The 18,613-nt window shown below is 39.9% G+C and overlaps 2 protein-coding genes across 5 annotated transcripts in view; one reads left to right on the forward strand and one right to left on the reverse strand.

Annotated features, from left to right (window-relative positions):
- The window catches only part of smyd3 (SET and MYND domain containing 3), a 104,936-nt gene extending 93,583 nt beyond the window's left edge, over nucleotides 1-11,353 (forward strand). For all 3 annotated transcript variants that reach the window (XM_085168375.1, XM_085168360.1, XM_085168366.1), the window contains 2 exons: nucleotides 10,592-10,700; nucleotides 11,136-11,353. In XM_085168375.1, the coding sequence (XP_085024501.1) occupies nucleotides 10,592-10,700; nucleotides 11,136-11,252 (226 nt within the window). In that variant the 3' untranslated portion in view covers nucleotides 11,253-11,353. The remainder of the gene's footprint in view (nucleotides 1-10,591; nucleotides 10,701-11,135) is intronic.
- Nucleotides 11,354-14,333: 2,980 nt separating this feature from the next.
- kif26ba (kinesin family member 26Ba) overlaps nucleotides 14,334-18,613 on the reverse strand; it is a 104,483-nt gene continuing 100,203 nt past the window's right edge. For both annotated transcript variants that reach the window (XM_085168164.1, XM_085168157.1), the window contains one exon: nucleotides 14,334-17,810. In XM_085168164.1, coding sequence (XP_085024290.1) covers nucleotides 17,662-17,810 — 149 coding nt within the window. In that variant the 3' untranslated portion in view covers nucleotides 14,334-17,661. The remainder of the gene's footprint in view (nucleotides 17,811-18,613) is intronic.

Raw genomic sequence — 18,613 nt, forward strand, 5'->3', positions numbered from 1 at the left:
TGCCTGGATTCAGGGCGTTGATCAGACCTGGTTTTAGGATAAGTATTAAGTCTGAGTGCATTCAAAGTGCTGTTCACTGAGATGAGGGAGGATTGCATAACCTTACCAGTAGGGATGGGTATCGTTTAGGTTTTATCCGATACCGGTGCCAAACCGGTACTTTTGAAACGGTGCCGGTGCTTAAACGGTGCTCAAACCGGTGCTTAAAGAATAGAAAACACAAAAGTGGTCCAAAAACCTCTCATGTTCAGCTGTTTTTTTGTAAAAAGATAACAATGTTAGCCTTTTCTGCAGCTATGGGGCATATATGGTATCATTCTTGGCTGGAAGCAGTGCTTAAACAATGGAAAAAAACACAAACTTTGTCCAAAAACCTCTCATGTTTAAGTGTTTTCCACTTTTTCTTTGGTCATTTTAGCCTTTTTGGCCAGGGTGAAGGGAGCATCTGCCATCAAACAAGAAGACAGCTGCATGTAGCTATGATGGTGTTTGCTGTTCACCTTACATGCATTAATGTAATAACGTGGTTAGCCTACTCAACGTAAATTACACACGAACAACATTAAGCTACTCACGCAGAGAAGAACGGCTGCTGCTGCCATCATCATCCGTCATCATTTCTGCTACACTGGCAGGGCTAGGGGCCAGGACTCTCCTCTTCGGGTTTTTGGGGGATGTTGCTAATTCCGGGTCCGATAACAGGCAACCCACAAGCAGTAGATGTGCTCGGTGTGAGGTCTCGCAGCAAGCTATCAAATACGGCGCATTTCTCGGCTTTAAAAAAAAACACTATGCGTCGCCAGGTGTTTCATCAGATTTGAGGTGTTACCTCCTTTGACAGTATCACAGTATCACCTTAAAGCACTTGTTGCAGCTGCTGAGTTTGCATCTTTTGCTGTGAAGTACAGCAAGACTTTTGACCGCTTCGCCTTGGACATTTTTAATTTGTAGCTCTGCTCTAAAAGAACGTACGTACCTGGACCCGCCTACTATTCTCGGAAACTTAAAATGATTGGCTAGAATCTAAAGTGTATCATTCCATACCAGTTGGTGGCGGTAATGCACCTTTCAGTTGTTTGCCAACCGCCAATAGAAATGTAAGGAAGAAGAAAGTGTATCACAGCTCAGGAAAAAAAAGCACCGAAATAAAGCACCGAAATGCGCGCTGCTTTTCGGTCTGGTTACTACCGTTTATGTCAGAACCGGTGCCATCATGGCACCGGATACCGGTACCCATCCCTACTTACCAGTATAAATTAGTACAGAGATATGGGTTTATTTAACCGTCCTGATGCTTTTTATAGTCATCTCAAAACTTCTGGATTGTGTTTAATTTTAGTATAGATCAATCTTTACTGTTTTTAATACTAAGAAAGCAAGTCGGAGAGTGTTCAGTTGCTACCATAGGGATTAGGGAAGATTAAGTTACTTGATGCAGTCCTAGACTTTAGTAGATATTATCATCCATCCATCCATTTTCTGCAGCCTATCTGAGTCTGGGTCATGGCAGCAGCAGTCTGAAAGTAGAAAGGCCCAGATCTCTCTCTTTAGTCTCCTCCGTCAACTCTTCTGGGGGGGACACTGAAGCGTTCCCAAGCCAACTGGGAGACATAATCTCTCCAGCATGTCTCGAATTTGCCCCGGGGCCCCTTCCCAGTTGGACATGTCAGAAACACCTGGGAGGCGTCATGAAGGCATCGCAGTTGGATGTCTGTATCACCTCAAGTGGTTCCTTTCAGTATGAGGAGTAGTGGCTCTACTCTGACCCTCTCACAAATGACTCTCACATAGCTCCTCATCCTGTCCTTATGAGTGAACTTAGACACCTTTCAGAGAAAACTTATTTTTGCAGCTTGGCTTAGCCATCTTATTCTTTTAGTCACTACCCATAGCTCATAGCCATAGATGAGTTGTACACAGACCAGTAAATCTTCAGCTTTGCTTTCAAACTCAGTTTTCCTTTTCTCTTTTTATCATAACACTTCCTAGTCTGCTAGGGCTAGTCTGTCTTGTAAAGAGAATTTTGATGTCATGGTAAAATAAATGTTAACTAAAAATGAATAAATATAATACTCAAAGAGGTGGATGAGATAACCCAAATGTCCAAAGAAAATCAACCTATCTTTAACCTGCCAGCTCTTCTACAAACTCTGCATGATCTCTGTGCCCGTGCAGCCATGTGAGAATAGGGCAGGTACCGGTAATTGGCATCTTCCTGCAGGAGTCTGTGTCTGATGCAGACTCCTGCTGTGTGCTGCATGTGAGATTTCAGACAAGGTCCTGAGCTGTGTCTCACAACATTGTGCTGATCATATATGAACAGGTATGATAGTGTGTTAGGTTAACATAAAATTGATGTTTTTTATGTTTTATTTCTTAGTTTTTCTGCACTGAATTTCCTTTTGTTATTTTCTTGAAGCAGAGATTAAAGATTATTAGATTTAGTTAGCAATTTAGCAAGCTTGCATAATAAAACACATCACAGTGAAAATGAAAAATCATATTTTGCATGGTTCCAAGTAGAGCTTCAACATGCAACAAGAAGAAATGGGAGTGAGAAAAAAAAAATTGAGCATGCAATTTATTGAGAACAACACTTAAACTGAAACACCTGATGAAAAGTGTAGGACCTCATGCCTTTAAAAGGCCAAATCTGTGCAAAAATGGGGATTCATTGTCATTTTCTGTCAGGTAGTCACACTGTCATGACATTCTGATGGCAAAAGCAAAAAACGTTCCCTTTTTGAATGTGGTCAGGTTGTTGAACTGCATAAGCAGGGTCTCTCGCAACGTGCGATCGCTGCTGAGCTGTGACGCAGTAAGACAGTCATTTGGAATTTCTTAAATGATCCAGAGGATTATGGAACAAAAAAGATCCAATTGGCTGTCCATCAAGACACTGGACAATCCTCAACCCAAATTAAGGTCGTTACTGGTGCCGACTGCAGCCCCATAAACATCAGGCGGCATCTGAGACTTAAGGGCTTCAAAAACAAAGAAACATCTCCTTGAATGTCACAGATCTGACCGTTTGGACTTTGCAAGAGAGCACCAATTAACACCAAACATGGGCAATTGAAAGGTGGAAGAAAGTTTTATTCTCTGATGAGAAATTTTTTTACCTTGATGGTCCTGAAGGTTTCCAGTGTTACTGGTATGATGTTTTCAATGCACCACGGTGGAGGGGGCACCATAATGGTCTGAGGTGCTTTTTCCTTGGAACAATGGAGCTTCAGGAGGTGCAGGGGCGTCAAACGGTGGCTGGCTATGTCCAGATGTTGCAGAGAGCATCCTTCATGACTGAGGGCCCTTGTCTGTGTGGTAACGACTTTTTCAACAGGACAATGGTACAGTACACAATACCGGCAGGACAAGGGACTTCTTCCAGGAGAATAACATCACTCTTTTGGATCATCCTGCGTGTTCCCCTGATCTAAATCCAATTGAGAACCTTTGGGGATGGATGGCAAGGGAAGTTTACAAAAATGGACAACAGTTCCAGACAGTAGATGCCCTTCGTGCTGCCTTCTTCACCACTTGGACAAATGTTCCCACTCACCTTGTGGAAACTCTTGCATCAAGCAAAGCGCAACAAATTTTTGAAGTGATCAACAATAACGGTCGAGCTACTCATTACTGAGTTCATGTTCAGAACTTTGATTTCAGTTTGGGTTTTTTTTCTTTTGGGGGAGGGGGTTACAGGTTTCTTTGGAGGTGTGGTCCTAAACTTTTGATCAGCTGTAAAACAGCCTGTTTCAGTTGAAGCGTTGATTTCAATAACTTGCATGCTCATTTCTTCTTGTTGCATGTTGAAACCATGCAAAATATGATTTTTTGCCATTTTTCAAGTGAGCTTAAACTTTTGTTGCGAAAATGAATTTTATTTTCGGCTTTGCATGCAGGCAAATGTGCTAAAAACAGATAATTTGTAAAATCAGAGCAAAATGTTTTTGCCATTCATAGAAAAATTTAAATCGAAACTGAGATTTCTGTATATGCAGGTAATCACCCTCAAATCTGGGAATGCAATGTGATGTCTAAACCAACAGGCCAACTGTTAAGTCCTCAAATATTTGTATCTAATAAGTACAGCATTTTTAAATAATAAAAGAGTAAAAACCTTAAGTGAATCAAGTAAAAAAATGAACAAGGGAAAAAGATTTGTGAAATGATGGTGAGAGAGTTAAATTCCAAATCCAAAAATCTTTAAATCTACGTCTGAATTTACAGTAAATTGCATCAACAGTTCCCTGCTTCGATTGTCCAACCATCACTCTGTCTCTTCTTTTTTTGCAGTTCAGTTTGTACAAACTCAACATTATATCTACGCACTTCAGCAAGTGTGTGTGTGTGTGTGTGTGTGTTTGTGTCAGTATGTGTGAGAGAGATGCAGAGAAAGAAAGACTAATTGATCTTGTGTGAAGGGCAGTGCTCTACTGGGATAGCTGTGCTCACATACACGCTCCCGCAACAGCATATCCACAGGAGAGAAACAGCAACGGCCTATAAATAAATAAGCAGACACAGGGCAGCAGAAAGAAAGAGATGGTGATGTGTACAAGGGGATGGAGAGAACTGCTGTAAAACGTGTGTCAAAGAATCAAAGACAAAGCCAGTGAGAGGGATGGTTGTGGGGGCTTTAGGCTCTGTATAAAAGATATAAGCAGGAAATTAATGAAAAATGAGAGGTGGGGTGGGGGGGGCTGCAGGGTGATCAACAACTTGACAGAAGAAAGAGAAGGGAAAAAAGATCTGCAGAAATGATGGAAATAAAATATGAATGATGGGATCACAAGGAAAAGAAGAGTAAAGGTAACGTACAGGAGGGGGAGGGTTAAAAACAGGTATAATGAATGAAATGGACACTGACGAGTGAAAATGTTGAAAGAAAAAAAAGAAAGTGGAAGAAATTTGGGAGAAAAAAGTGAGAAGTGAGTGGGAGGAGGATCCTTCATATTCATCTCCTATCTTCCTCTGGGCTCTTCAGATGCTAGGGAAGAAAGATAGCTGCAGGAGTTCTCGATCACTCCATTTCTCCTGTCCTTCCCCTCATTCTGTATTCCTTTTTTCTTTCACACTCTCCCACTGCAGGTCTTTTCAGAGTTACTCTCTTCAGTTTGTGATATATGGAGAGGGTTTTCCCTGCGAATAATGCTCACCTGCTGCAGGCTGTGCACACCAGGCCTATTGAACCCCTTCTGTACTGCACATATTTTACTGCTATAGATATGCACACACACATACCCAGATTATTCTGTTCACGAATGCATCCAGATATCTGTCTTTCAGTAGATGCTCTGATGACTTTTTATGCATAAAGTAAAGCAAAAAGCATCTCTGGACACATTTTGTAGCTTAGTGTTGTTTCTCCATTTCTTAAACACAAGTACTGACAATCTTCTCAGACCTACAGGTCAGCACGAATGTGGAATAATAGCATCAGCTTGATACTTCCTTTTTTACATCATTCAGTTTTTGATTTTTAAATGCCCAGACCTTTTTTCTCTGTCTGTATTTGCATTAACATTCAGCAGTGTTACAGGGACAAATCTCTTGCATAAGATTTCTGCATCAGCAGTGGCCTTGATGGACCAGCCAAGTGCACCCGCGGTGTCAGTCTTTATGAGTCCTGCTGTCAGCGTATGAAATTTAAGTTTGTTTAAAATGTTGCAGACAAACGAGACTAGCAGACAGCATAGATTTGTCTAAAAACCACAAACTGGTTTAATATAATATTTAATGAAAGGCTACTTTTATAAATACCTAATCCAATGAGAAGATGTTGGTCGTCCTAACCTGTAGGTAATGGCCTGGCAAAGTTACAAGGTGAATAAAGTAACTGAATAAATGTGTTTCTGTGGATAATTTAGACTTTTCTCAGATTGTTTACTCTTTTCAATAAGGCTGCTTGTAGCTATGCAGCTTGGATCGAAGGGTCCTGTGCAGGCATCACTTAGCTTTAAGCAAACCAGAAAGGTTAGAAGTCAGTGTTATCGATCGCTGTGGTTCTGTTGTCTGCTAGCTTACGAGACTCGGGCAAAGACCTTCTTTAGATGCAGTAGTTAATTGGTGACTTTGTCTGCAAATACGGCTGACTAACTGTGATTTAAATGTTCTTTGTCTTGCATAGTTGTTGCAATTTCCCTTAAATGTACAACTGAAATTACTGTTGCATTTGACAAAAAACAAAAACGCAATTAAGCTAAATACTTGCAGCAAATCTGACCTTCTCCTTCAGTTACTTCTACTTAGTAAGATAATCCTTGTTTCCCTCTCACAAACAGCAGGCCGTGGATGTTTTTGTTCCGAACAAGTGCCTCATTAGTTCCACTGCATTTGCCTGGAAATGCTACACTTTTCCACAACTATTAATTTCTTCTTCTCACTGCCTCTCGTATGCATAGCCGAGAGCTATAGCTTTGTAACTAGCTCCGTATGACGATGAGACCGTATTTCTCTTCAATTTACTCTTCCAAGGAGAAAAAAAAATAGGGGATAAATCGGGAGACAGCAAATTAATTAAATTACTCTAATTGCTTTGCGGTTCTATATGAGAGGAATTATAATTGGATTGTGGGCTTGATGTGTGTGTTTGTATGTCATGGAAGTCAGAATCACTGGCTTGGTGATTAAGCCAATATTGTAACTTATTATTCATGGGCTACTAATTTTGTTGGTTTATTCTTTGAACTTTCTGTTTAATAATTTAATTTTAACCAGAGGATAAGGGGCCACCTCTTAAATTGGTTGGCTTGTCAGTTGATAGTTTAGTTTGGCTTTGAGGTTCAAACAAATGGGCTGTTAGCATCATGGGTAGAAAGTGGTGAAAAATTAGGAAACTATAGAGTTTGAAATGACTCCAGCTGTGGCCACTACATGGAAATTAATTTTGGATTTCTCTTTATTACCAGAACAGATTTTATTGTTAAACAAGAGTGGAAAACTTAGCCGGGGGAAGCTGCTGCCCGTAAGGAAATAATTAAGAGTAATGCCCGGTTAACATCAGATGCTGTTTCTATTATAGCGTGTATTGAATCCCCTTCTGGTGTCTTTACTCTGGAGAGAAGTGAAAACTGGCAAATATGCCGGGTCAAACAGGGTGAAGTGGATTTGTATCGACCTTATCTTTGTGTGCGCACGCTCATACATTAAGGCCGATGCGCGTGTGCATTCATGTATATGTGTTTACTCACAGCTCTTTTTGTTTGTTTGTCAGAGACGGAGAAGTGGAGGAAATGGAAATGGAGAAGGGCTCGAGCTTTATCGGTGCACAGTTCTTTAAAATATGTAATCAAGAGAAAGGAGGACAGAACAAATAAATAGAAGGAAGATTAAAGAGGGCTGCAGAGGTAGAGTGGAGAAGAGAAATGAATGGAGAGCAGCCGGAGAGGGCGGGAAACAGCTGAACAACATTGGCAACTTTAATCCCTGCAGCTAGCGGGGTAAAAAGCACAAATATAAATGGGGAGAAGCAGAGGAAGGAGATGTGAAGCGGGAAAAAGGAATGAGAGATTAGAGGAGGGGGATGGAAAAGAAAGGAGAATAAAGGGAAAGAAGAGCCGGGTAAATGAGTGTTTGAGAACTCCAGTGTTTGCCAACAACAAAGCTGTTTCCTAACAGTCCCTAGTGTGTATTTATCTTTATAGGATGAGCAATGTCCCAGTTCAGCGTGTGTGTGTGTGTGTGAACTTTCACTGTAACACATGTATTTGTAAACATTTACAGTCAGTGTCATGCACACATATCAATAAGCAGTCAAGCTTATCCATTTTTCTGCATATGTGCATCTAAATCCATTTGCTCCACAGATACGAATTATAATTAAATGCATTTAGAGAAAAAAGAAGAAATCCCTCTAATTAATTTGACAGCACATTTTCTTATCTGCAGATCTTGCATTAGATATGTCCATGTGGAACGCAAAACAAGAGTGTGTTTTTTAATATGTTTAATAGGCCCTGTGTTTATTTTAAAACAGCTGCTGCTGTTAGATGGATTTTATTAGTTTTGCATTGAAGTACACCAGAGTTGCTGAGCTGTGTGTGTGTGTGTGTGTTTGTGTGTGTGTCTTCTGTGAGAGATGTGGGAGTCTCTTGATGTCAAAATCATTGATTGGCTTGATGACAGCTCTGAATCTGTCACCGCTGATACACAAACTGCGTCGTTTTCTGTCACTGGAACGTTCCCTTCTAGAGACAGAAGGACTGAAAGGTGGTAATTTGTCTCCTTGGCTGTGTGTACTTTTATGCAGGCAGCAACATCAGGTTTTGAATGACATATTACTTGTTATTACCCATCCACTCTCTTTAATTTCTTACCTTTTTTGTTGAATTATCTTTGCATTACTCTGCATGACCTCAGATGTGATGTACCGTCATTTCTAGTTAACAGTATAATTAACTCTGCATTTCAGCACACATATGTGCTGGTAAAGACCTACAGAGAAGGTAACAAGGAGTTGCACTGTGTCTTTGTAGGGTGCCAAGAGAGAAACTGTGGGACTGGCTGAAGAAGTTTGGAGGGATAGAGAACTATGTGAGGGTGAGGACATGAAATCAGTGATAGAGAGTCTGGAGAGGTGGGCAGAAAAGGAATGAAAGTCAATAGAAGGAAGACAATACAAGTGAATGTGAGGGGAAACGGGTGTAACAGTGAAGCTGAATGGAGCAGAGGTAGTGAAGGTAGATTAGTTTAAATATGTGGGGTCAGTCATCCCAACAAGTGAACAGTGGATAGCAAAGAGGAAGAAGAGAGTGCAGGTAGGGAGTGATCAGAATGGAGAGACAGAGGACACTGACGATGGAGCTACCAAGCAGGAGGAAGAGGAAGACTTAAGAGGTTCATGGATGTAGTGAAGGAGGACATGGAGACAGTTGGTGTGACAGAAGAAGATGATAGGGTGAGATGGAGGACGATGATCCGCTGTGGCGAACTGTAAGGGAAGGAGCTTAAACAAGAAGGAGAAGAGGACCGCCAGTAGACTCTATACTGCCTCAGATTTAACATACTGTGTATGGATTAGTAAGCTAATATGTCACATCACTCCCTCATCACAAGTTCCCATCCTACCTCATGAGTTATGCTTGTGTTCTTTCTCTTTTTTCTTTTTTTTCTTTTGTACTTGTCCTCCTGTGTTTCCTCTTCCTTCCTTCTGTTTTTGCCTTATTGTCCTCCAACTGTGTGTCTCCCGCTCTTTCAGTGGCTGATCATCTTCATACCTCACGCTGAGTGTTCCAGTGTCCTCTCTCTTGTCTGGCAGCTCCCTCTTGTTTTGTTTGTCCTGTCTGACTGATCAGCTGTGATCAGACCTTACTTACGAACATCTGCATTTGCATCGGCATCATGCATTTGAGTCCTCACTTAGGGTGTACCCCTCTCTGATAAATGGAATGAGATTATAGTAACGTGCAACTTTAATGCATTACCTTGCAGCGGATTGAAATTTGGACATATATATATATGCATTAGTATCAGTGGGGTTTTTTTATGCTTTTATCGTTAATGCCAAATAGAGTAAATAAGTATAAACTTTGACATACAAGCGTGCAAAAAAACATATTTAGTCACACTTGTGTATTCAAGGAAGTATACTCAAACAAACATGGAGGCAAGCATTTTGCACACTTGTAGAAACTCTAAATATTCTACTTTTTCTCCCTTGCTGTTCTTTTTCTCACTCATGCATACTTGTTTATGCATTACACATGCACTGAGACACTAACAGGAAAAGCAGATTTTCTTAGTCTTGTTTATGGCTCTAGCTGTTTGGTTCCGTGCTGTGAATGTCAGTGGATTGCCTCAGACTTTAGAAACCAAACTGATGAATTAAAGGAAACCCTTAATGATGTATGTCCCTGCTGATAAATGAAGTTGATTTAACCTCATTATGTAGTGACTTATTTCTTTTAAGTGACTTGTGAAACAATTAAGTAGCTGGTCTTGCACAAGTTTGTCTACATGGGATATTATAGCATACAAATGTGTATGCTGTTGTTTCCCGACTTCCATTTCAGTCTCAATGTGTATGTTTAAAAAGTATGACCAAGGAGTGGGCACCACACTGGTTAGCGTCCCTGGAAATGCTTAGATGCTAGACAGGAAATTGGGGATGATTGAGGATGTAGCAGGCGTAATGTGAACTTTATCCTGATTGGGCAGTGATGAACTAATTATTTACTTTTTGTACCGATATTGGAAGAGCCATGTGAGTTTGTGCATCCAGTGTACATGTTTTCTATAAACTGGCAGAGGGCTTGTGAACATGTCCCTCAGGGTTTCCTACGCAGGACTCTGCTGTTGATTTAACCCAGCCAGCCATCCACATCCAGGGGCAGAGCGGTTTTATGAATACTAATTCTCTGTTTAGTATTGCAGCCATTTTTTGCATAAGAAGAAGCATTAACTGCTCCCCTAAGAGCAGTATGGAGCATTTTCAAGCAAAAATAGAATAGATAGAATAAATGTAAAGGAAAATTGCAGTGCAAATGATACCAGAAGAACAACACCCTGAAAGAAATGAAAACAATAATGGAACTTTTCACTTGTTGTGGTGAAATCTAATTGCATGTACATGTTGTCTTTCTTCCTAAAGACAGTACTACCCCGATCCCCATCCAGTCCATGGGATCCAGCTGATGAGAGTTGGAAAGCTGCAGCATTACCTGGAAAACATCGAAGATGCTTTGGACACATTCAAACAGGTTTGAAGGACTAAATATCAACAAGGACATTTCTTACATTTTAAACTTTATTATTAGCTAATAGAACAAGTCTGGAGACACGTCTGTGTACCAGGTCATGTTAGTCTTAAGCCCTTGAAATGAAGGCAACGGGACTTCTTTTACGAACCAAAAATGAAGACCGGTTGCCTTCATGTCAGGCACCTAAGATCGTGTGGAGACATGTAACAGAAGAGATGATCAGGCAGGATTAAAAACATCTTCTATTAGTTTTACAATAATCTCTAAAGTACTTAATCTTTAAGTAAAATGTCATGAAAATAGTTACTTTCAGTTTCCTTTATAGAATAGATTGTGTAGCATTATGTGATGATCCTGTTTCATTACATCACCATACAAGATTGTTCTGGCACTAACAGGGAAGAAAGCTGGTTATGCTTATGTCTCCTATTCCAGGCTTATGAAATCGTAAAGTTCACCCATGGTGAAGATCGCCCATTGACGACCGAACTAACGATGAAGATGAAGGAATGTCACAGTGAGATGGATCATCATTCCTCCAGCAGACACTAAGACGAAGGCGAAAGAAACGTCTTCATGTAACTGATTTCACTGCCTTACGTTCTTTTTATTCATCAACCTGAATAAACGGATTTGTTATTTTGCCATCCATACCTGACCTTCATTGTCTCAACAGAACTGTTGTTAAAACAGCTCCAGCAACACTTCAGGCTCCTCTTTATACTTTCTTGTGGCAAATAAAACTTTTTTAGCTTTGGTTTGGTGCAGTTTTACGTTAATCGCTGTCATAAAATCTAGCCATAAAACATCTCATTAATGATATCCAAGAACCTGCTTTTCCCAGAATTCCATGAAACGCCAGTGATATTTCTGCAGTTTTGTAGCCAGCCTGTTATCCTGTTTAAATTAGGTTTATGGAAACATTTAAGGACAGTTAATCCCATTAATCCTAAAGTTTCTGCATCCTGTCCTTGTTTGAGAACTGGAAAGGAAGAAGCTGAGGGAGGGAGGAAAGCCCCTGTTGGCCCCGGTCTCCTCTGTAATCTGTAGATTCCATTGTGATGAGCGATCCTAGGGTGTGTGTGTGTGTGTTGGTTTAGTAAAGTACATAGATCACCCTCTGTGCATTTCCATCAGACATACTTCCCATGTTAATCCCTGTTTTTGTTTCTCTGTCAGTGTATGAGCCCAGAGTGTGTCTGCAGCACACAGACAGTTTTCCCATGTTAATCCCAAAATTCTGCCATATGCAAACTGATGACACTATGTCCTAGGGGTGTGTGTGCACGAATGGGTGCTTTTCTGCCATCTTTCTGAGTCTTCTCAAAAAACGGAGCTGATTTTTTTCCTTTTGGCTCAAAATATTTTTTGTAATTATAGAAAAAAACTGTAGAAACGAGGTATCAACAGATTATTTTTCAACTTTGAAGAGAGAAACGATGCAAGCTTACTGTGTTTCAAAGACTGAGTGGACCCTAGTGGAGTGAATGGCCTGTGGGAGCCGTCTGTGCTGCTGCACCGCTCCTACCTACATTACTCATTTCATTGGTTTTGTTGCTTTCAGTCCTTCACTCGCTCACTTTTCCCATATAACATCCATCAAATGAGATTTAGTGTTTCTTAGCTATAACCTCCTGTCTCTCCCTCTCTGTCACTCACTGTCTTTCTTCCCCATTTATATCTCTCTCTCACTCCCCAAAGGCTTTCAAATGAAATTCTCTATTTGCCGGAGTCTCTCTTTCTCTTTCACTGCACGTCTCGGCAGGCAACCTGACCACACAGAAATAAAGAACACCAAATGTGTTTGTTTTTTTTTCTTTCTCCACCTCAATTCATTCCCACCTCTACCATTTACTCAGCCCCATTTTTTAATTTTCACATTTTCATTCTCATTTTCAGAGACACTCTATGTCACTGTTCCTCCCCCTGCACCACCTCACCTTTACTGTCACCTTACTCACTATCTGCTAATATTATTCATTTCCTCTTGCTCCATCTTAATAACTCTCCTCTCCATAATTTACCTTTTCTTAGAGATACAAAAGTCAGAAGTTTTCCTGCCAGAAGTGTGGGATTTGTGTCTTATTTGGTTTTGGCTCACTTATGTTTGCTTTTACTCACTTCTGCTTCAGTACTTGATTATATTTAGATAATTAAAAGCAAAAAAAAAGCCAAGCATTAACCCTGCAGCACAATGATGCTTACCCAGCGTGTTTAAATGAAAGACCAAGAGGTCCTTTAAGTGTCCACATGTGACAAGTTAGTAGTCACATGTAATTTGGCGATGCTAGCAGCTTTGCCAAAATACAGTATTTGAGGCTGTGAGGATGAGAACGCTGTGGCTTTTTCAGTCCTTTGATTTAAGAGCAGGCTCTTAAATCAAAAGACTGTGAAGCTTAATAGTAACTACCATTACTGCAGTCACCTGAAAACACTTAAACCTGTTCTCTGCATGTTGACTAAAAGTTGCACACTTGCTTTTTGAGGATTTTTAGCTATGCTAGAGTCACTGTTCTTGCATTCATTGGTTCCCAATTTCTTAGGCTGTGTGTACACTCCAAAAAACAAAACAAAACATGGCCGGTTTTTGTAAGATTATAATTAATTAACAAAAGACTTCTAGAACAACGTGCTTAGATGAGACCAAAGTGGACATGCTGATGGACATAATTCAACGCACTCTTATCAGCTGTCAAGCACGGTGGGCTTATGTTGCAGCTACAAGAATTGTAGTATTGAGTTGAGCTCTTCTGCAGTTATCTCATAGTATTAGTTACATTTCACCTAAAGGATCCTTCTTTTGCTACACTTTTAAAATTCAGTACACTGTAATCTTATATTGAATAATTTCACCTACTTCTCTTGTACAGTTTTGGTTCTTCTTCTTGTCACTCCTCTCTTCTTGCATAAAAAGCAGTAGCACTCCTCTTCTTTCTCACTTGTCTCCCTTTCTTCTTGCATTTCTCCCTTTGCTACCTTTATTCTTCTCTCGTCTCTAATCTATTATTTCTCCTCGCTCCCATTCCTGCCTTCTCCTCCTTCCTGTTCCCTGCCGTGCATTGATGATCAAAGCAGGCTCAACAGGGCATTACTGTATGTCACAGAAAAGCTGCCTACAGGGTACTCGAGGTCCACATTTACACATGCTCTGGAAACTAAATGATATTTTTGAGTTGTCCCAGTCCCTTGTTTATGTAAATCTAAGAGCCCAATGCAATAACGTACAATGTTACGTGTTCCATGTTACATCATTTAAATTTCTGATGAGCTTGAGTCGTAATGCAAAAGATTTTTAGTTCATCAGAAGTGAAACAGCACGCCTTGTGGACATCTGCGCACTACTTCGTCTATTCTGTGCGCAAAGAATGAAGCATCAGGTGTGAAACTCTTTTAATACATTCCTTTATTTACATCCCTCCATCTTTTTCTTCCATCTTTACCATATGTCAGACCAGATTTCACAAAAACGGTAAATCTGCAGTGGACAATATGAGCACAGCGAGACTCCTGCGCACCATTTGTTCCGCATTTACACTGATAATGTGTTGTTTTAAATAGAATTACTGAGGGTATTTAGCATGAATATGTCTCACAACTGGCATTTTTATCAAGAGACTGGAACTGAAAAGTGATTTTTAAATTTTTTTAGTTATCCAGAGATCTTCAAACAACTGACCCTGTGTCTTACAACTGAGCAAAGCAGAAGTTGACTCCTAATGCTAACGATAACATCTGTTTTTGGTAAATGTGGTCTGACCCAGACTTTAACACACAATGCTCCCTAAGATGCCTTGTGTGAGATTTACAGATAGCACATTATAATTCTTAAAGGTGTCTACAAAATATGCACCAGCACAGCATATTTGTCAGTTTATTCCATAGATCATGTGATGCTTATGTTGTGCCTTACAGAGTGACTTTGCAGATGGAAATCTGTGAATAACTTGATTTAAAACACCCCGCTATTCTTTTAGCTGTAATAGTTTCTAGCAATTTTTGATTATTACTACAATAATAAAGGGATATCCCATTAGATTTGGCAGTAACATATCAAGGAAGAAACCTCCCACATAGCATCTTAAAAAGGATAGTTCAATACAAGCCATTAGCTCATTTAGAGGTTAGATTTCCCAAAACACTCGCTGCTAATTACACAGAGCTGCAGTTCATAAGACACAGACGTTTCTCTTAAAGCAACACAGCTGCCTTCATACTGGAAGGCTTCTGATTTGCATGTAATCAACTAGCATCCGTGTTCTGCATGTGAATGTTTGGGGAACCAAACCCATTGAAATCCTCAAGAGGAACAACAGGAGCAAATGAAAGCAACAACAAAAAAAATATCTAAAATAAAAATGATGGCATATATGATATGTGCACAGTATATATATTTATATATGGCATGGGCTTAGCAAAGTATGTACAGTTATTTTTCTTTTTCATCAATGCATAGTAACTTTGTAAGATCATGAGGTGTACATAAATAAGAACATTAAGTAGCAACTCAAATAAATAAACTTTCATTCATGACTTGCACGATGAACACGGGGGTAAAAACAGGAAATGATCAGAGATGCTGTTAAAAAACAAAATAAGCCTCTCATGTTTGTCAAAAGCGTCTTGCTCTCAGGGGTAATTTCTCACTAGATTATCTCTTGGCTATCCCTGCCAGTGTGCACTACATGAAATCATTTCCTCATTCAGATCCACGTGAAGATAAAAACTTCACTGTATTTTCTGTTTCAGCGACAGCACGTTCTGGTTTTTTGCTCTTAGTGGAGAAAAAAATCAGCACTACAACGCTTTTGACAAATTACACCAATACGGTGACATCATTTCCACTGCTCTCAAGTCGCTCTCCCATAATGCTCTCTGCTCGACAACAACAGACACGATGACAGTGATGTAGAAGAAGCATTTGAAAGGCGTTGTTTCGTGTTTCAAGGGGAAATGGACTCTTTCATATATTTATATTTGTACAAACATTTAGATCATAAGTATCTCAAGCACCATAGATAATAATACTAACAAATCTTAGGAGTTGCTATCCATCCAAAAAGTGGAACCAGGCAGAGAACTATGTTTTTTAAGCTCGTCTCCTCCCTTTTTAATTAGGTTCCTTTAATTTTTTTTATATAATTTAATTGTCCTTTACAATATAGGGGATATTAGAAGTGTTTAAACACCCTATAACTGTAGTTCCAAAATATTGATTAAATCTACTACCTTGTTTCATTATAATTAAATGTTAAACACAGTATTTTGACGCACCTGTGTGTCCCTCACAATTTATCTATAAATATGTCTTCAGATTTCGATTATCCTGCTCAATGCTACTATCGTACATAGTCTCTACATGGTCCCATTGCACTCAAATAAAAAAGGATACCTTATTATAAAACACACACAATGACAAATCATTCAGTTTCTTTTAGAATAGAGCAGAACAACACAGATACGAATAACAGACAGACTGCCTGTGAGTCAGGCAGGGAGGCAGGGAGTCAGTCGTTGGTTGTATTTAACACCAGATCAGAGAGAAGTGTTTTCACCTCTACTACCTTCTGACATTTCATAGCTTTGTGAACATTAAAAATCTCTATCGACGGAAACATCGTGTATGAATGCCCCGGAGGGCCAAGAGTCACATGTGCTCTGTTTGTGAGTAAAGCCAAAGTAAAAACGACACCATGGGATACCAGATTCAGTGTTTTTCTTTAAACACACGTAACTTTGTGTCCTGGAAAAATGTTTAATGCTTTTAACTTTAGGCTTTTGGTCCTTCCAAGTTTAATTAAGTTAATCTGTAGTTTTCCTTTAAAGGGGACCTATTATGCTTTTCCTGTTGGGAATAAGTACGAAGAACTAAAATGGTTTTTCTCTCAGAGGATGAACTGAGAGCACTTCACTGAGGCCCAGTATAAAATAAATAAGGATTATTTTGATCTGTTACTCATGCAAAGCGGCTCCTGTGGAGTCCGAGAGTAAAAATAAAGAGCATAACAGGTCCACTTTAACTTTGTTTCTCTGATCTCTAATCAATGTACCAAAGACCATACATTGAAACACACATTATTAGTTTGTTTATCATATAGTGAAACACTGACCCACAGTAAAACATCACATTTAGAAAAGAAAATGAAAACTGCTTCCAAGGACACTGATCTTTTCTGGATGTTTCTATACTAGCACCATACTTACTTGTACACAAAGTTAGAGAGAAGGAGACTTGGTCTTGGTATTGTTGAAATGTTCACAAGGCACTTCTAAATCTTTTCCTTCGTCCTCTTGTCATTCTCTCTCGGTTAGTCTCTTTTAGTTGCTGCACAACAATACCAGGCCATTCTGTAGTCAGCACTCTGTATTTGCAGCCAAAGGCTTTTAACCATGTAAAAAATGTTCTTCCAAAATGTGTTAGATGTGGAAATTATTCTTCTCTTGCACTTCAACTTTAGCTTTCTCCTTCTTAAAAAATGGCAGTTTTTGTTCAGCTATAGCCTTTTCTTTGCTCTCGGTACATTCTTTCAAAGTTTGACTCACTGCGTGTCACTGCGGTCCAATTATTTTGTTCTCTGGTTACTTGGTTTAACATGTCTTTTTAGACTCTCATACACTATTTGGGCAGCCATATTTTCTCTGATTGAAAGTAGCCCGTCCATTAGATAGTTTCTGAGGTTGTTTCCAAGCCCCAGCAAACAAATCTACAAATCTTGTCTCTGTTTTTCTGTTAATTTTTCTCCGTAAATCTTCTTTTGATTTTTCCGGCCACCTGGCCTTCTGCTTACTCACATCTGGACAAGACGCTGGAATAATATGCAGGATCATGCGGTCGGTCTATTCCTGTGTTCATCCTTCCAACTGTCGAGCTGCAGTTAAATATTTTCTAAATGTGTTTGATTAGTCAGGGGGAATGGTCTAGACATTGACATCGTCGAGGCCACTTCTCCATCCCTCCATCTGTCTACTGATGCCTTGAGGACACATCAAAGCAGGTGATCATCATAAGATGGGCTTTGCAGAAGTTGACTCTGGTCTCCAGTTTGTCTGTCACTGTTTCCAGAGCCTCCAAATACTCCAATGAGTCCACTTCATAGGCCTGCTGCAGCTCAACTGGACACAAATAGAAAGGTGGAGAAAATACATCATTCCTTGATAAAGTGCTGTTGAATGTGGGTTTAATAATTAAAAAGGTGCCACTGGTTATATTTTAAATGTTATTGTTAAAATGGAATAATGATAAATGTCATAGTAAATAATTAATAACAATTATGATTTCAGAAAAAAGAAGGCGGCCAATGAGTTAATCATCTCTCTACACCGGTCACTGTTGTGAGCACCTCAGACTCCAACATCATAGCTGTAATGGGCTTGATATCAAACAGTGATGGCATTGCCTGCGTGTCTCAGGTTATCGAATAATGTAAAGAGAAAAACTTTCAGCTAAATCCCTGCAAGTCCAAGGACCTCATAATCGACTTTATGAGAGAGTAGAAGAGGAAATTTGGCCCTCTGCATATTTGTGGCCCATGTGAAGAGGGTAGATAACTTTAAATACGGTAGTGTTTACATCACAAAGGACCTGCCATGGTCCTGACACATGAAATCCCTGGTGAAGAAAGCCCATCAGCACCTATAGCATCTCAGCTGCCTAAGAGACTTTAAACTCCCACTCAGGGTGCACAGGAACTTCTACACCTGCATCTTGAGTGGGAGTATCAACACCTGGATGGTTAGTTGCACCAAGCAGGTGGTCTGTTAGCTGAGAGAATCTTCAAGACCACCCTCCCCCATCTGTGGGACGTAGCAGCGTAGAATAAGATCTCAGAGGATCAATAGGAACTCCAGCCCTTCTTTTATGGTTGCATGATTCATTATGTTGGTTGCACTTTTAACTCATATACAGCCCAATAGGT

The sequence above is a fragment of the Neolamprologus multifasciatus genome, chromosome 1 (genome assembly GCF_963576455.1).
Source record: "Neolamprologus multifasciatus chromosome 1, fNeoMul1.2, whole genome shotgun sequence".
NCBI classification, from domain to species: domain Eukaryota; kingdom Metazoa; phylum Chordata; class Actinopteri; order Cichliformes; family Cichlidae; genus Neolamprologus; species Neolamprologus multifasciatus.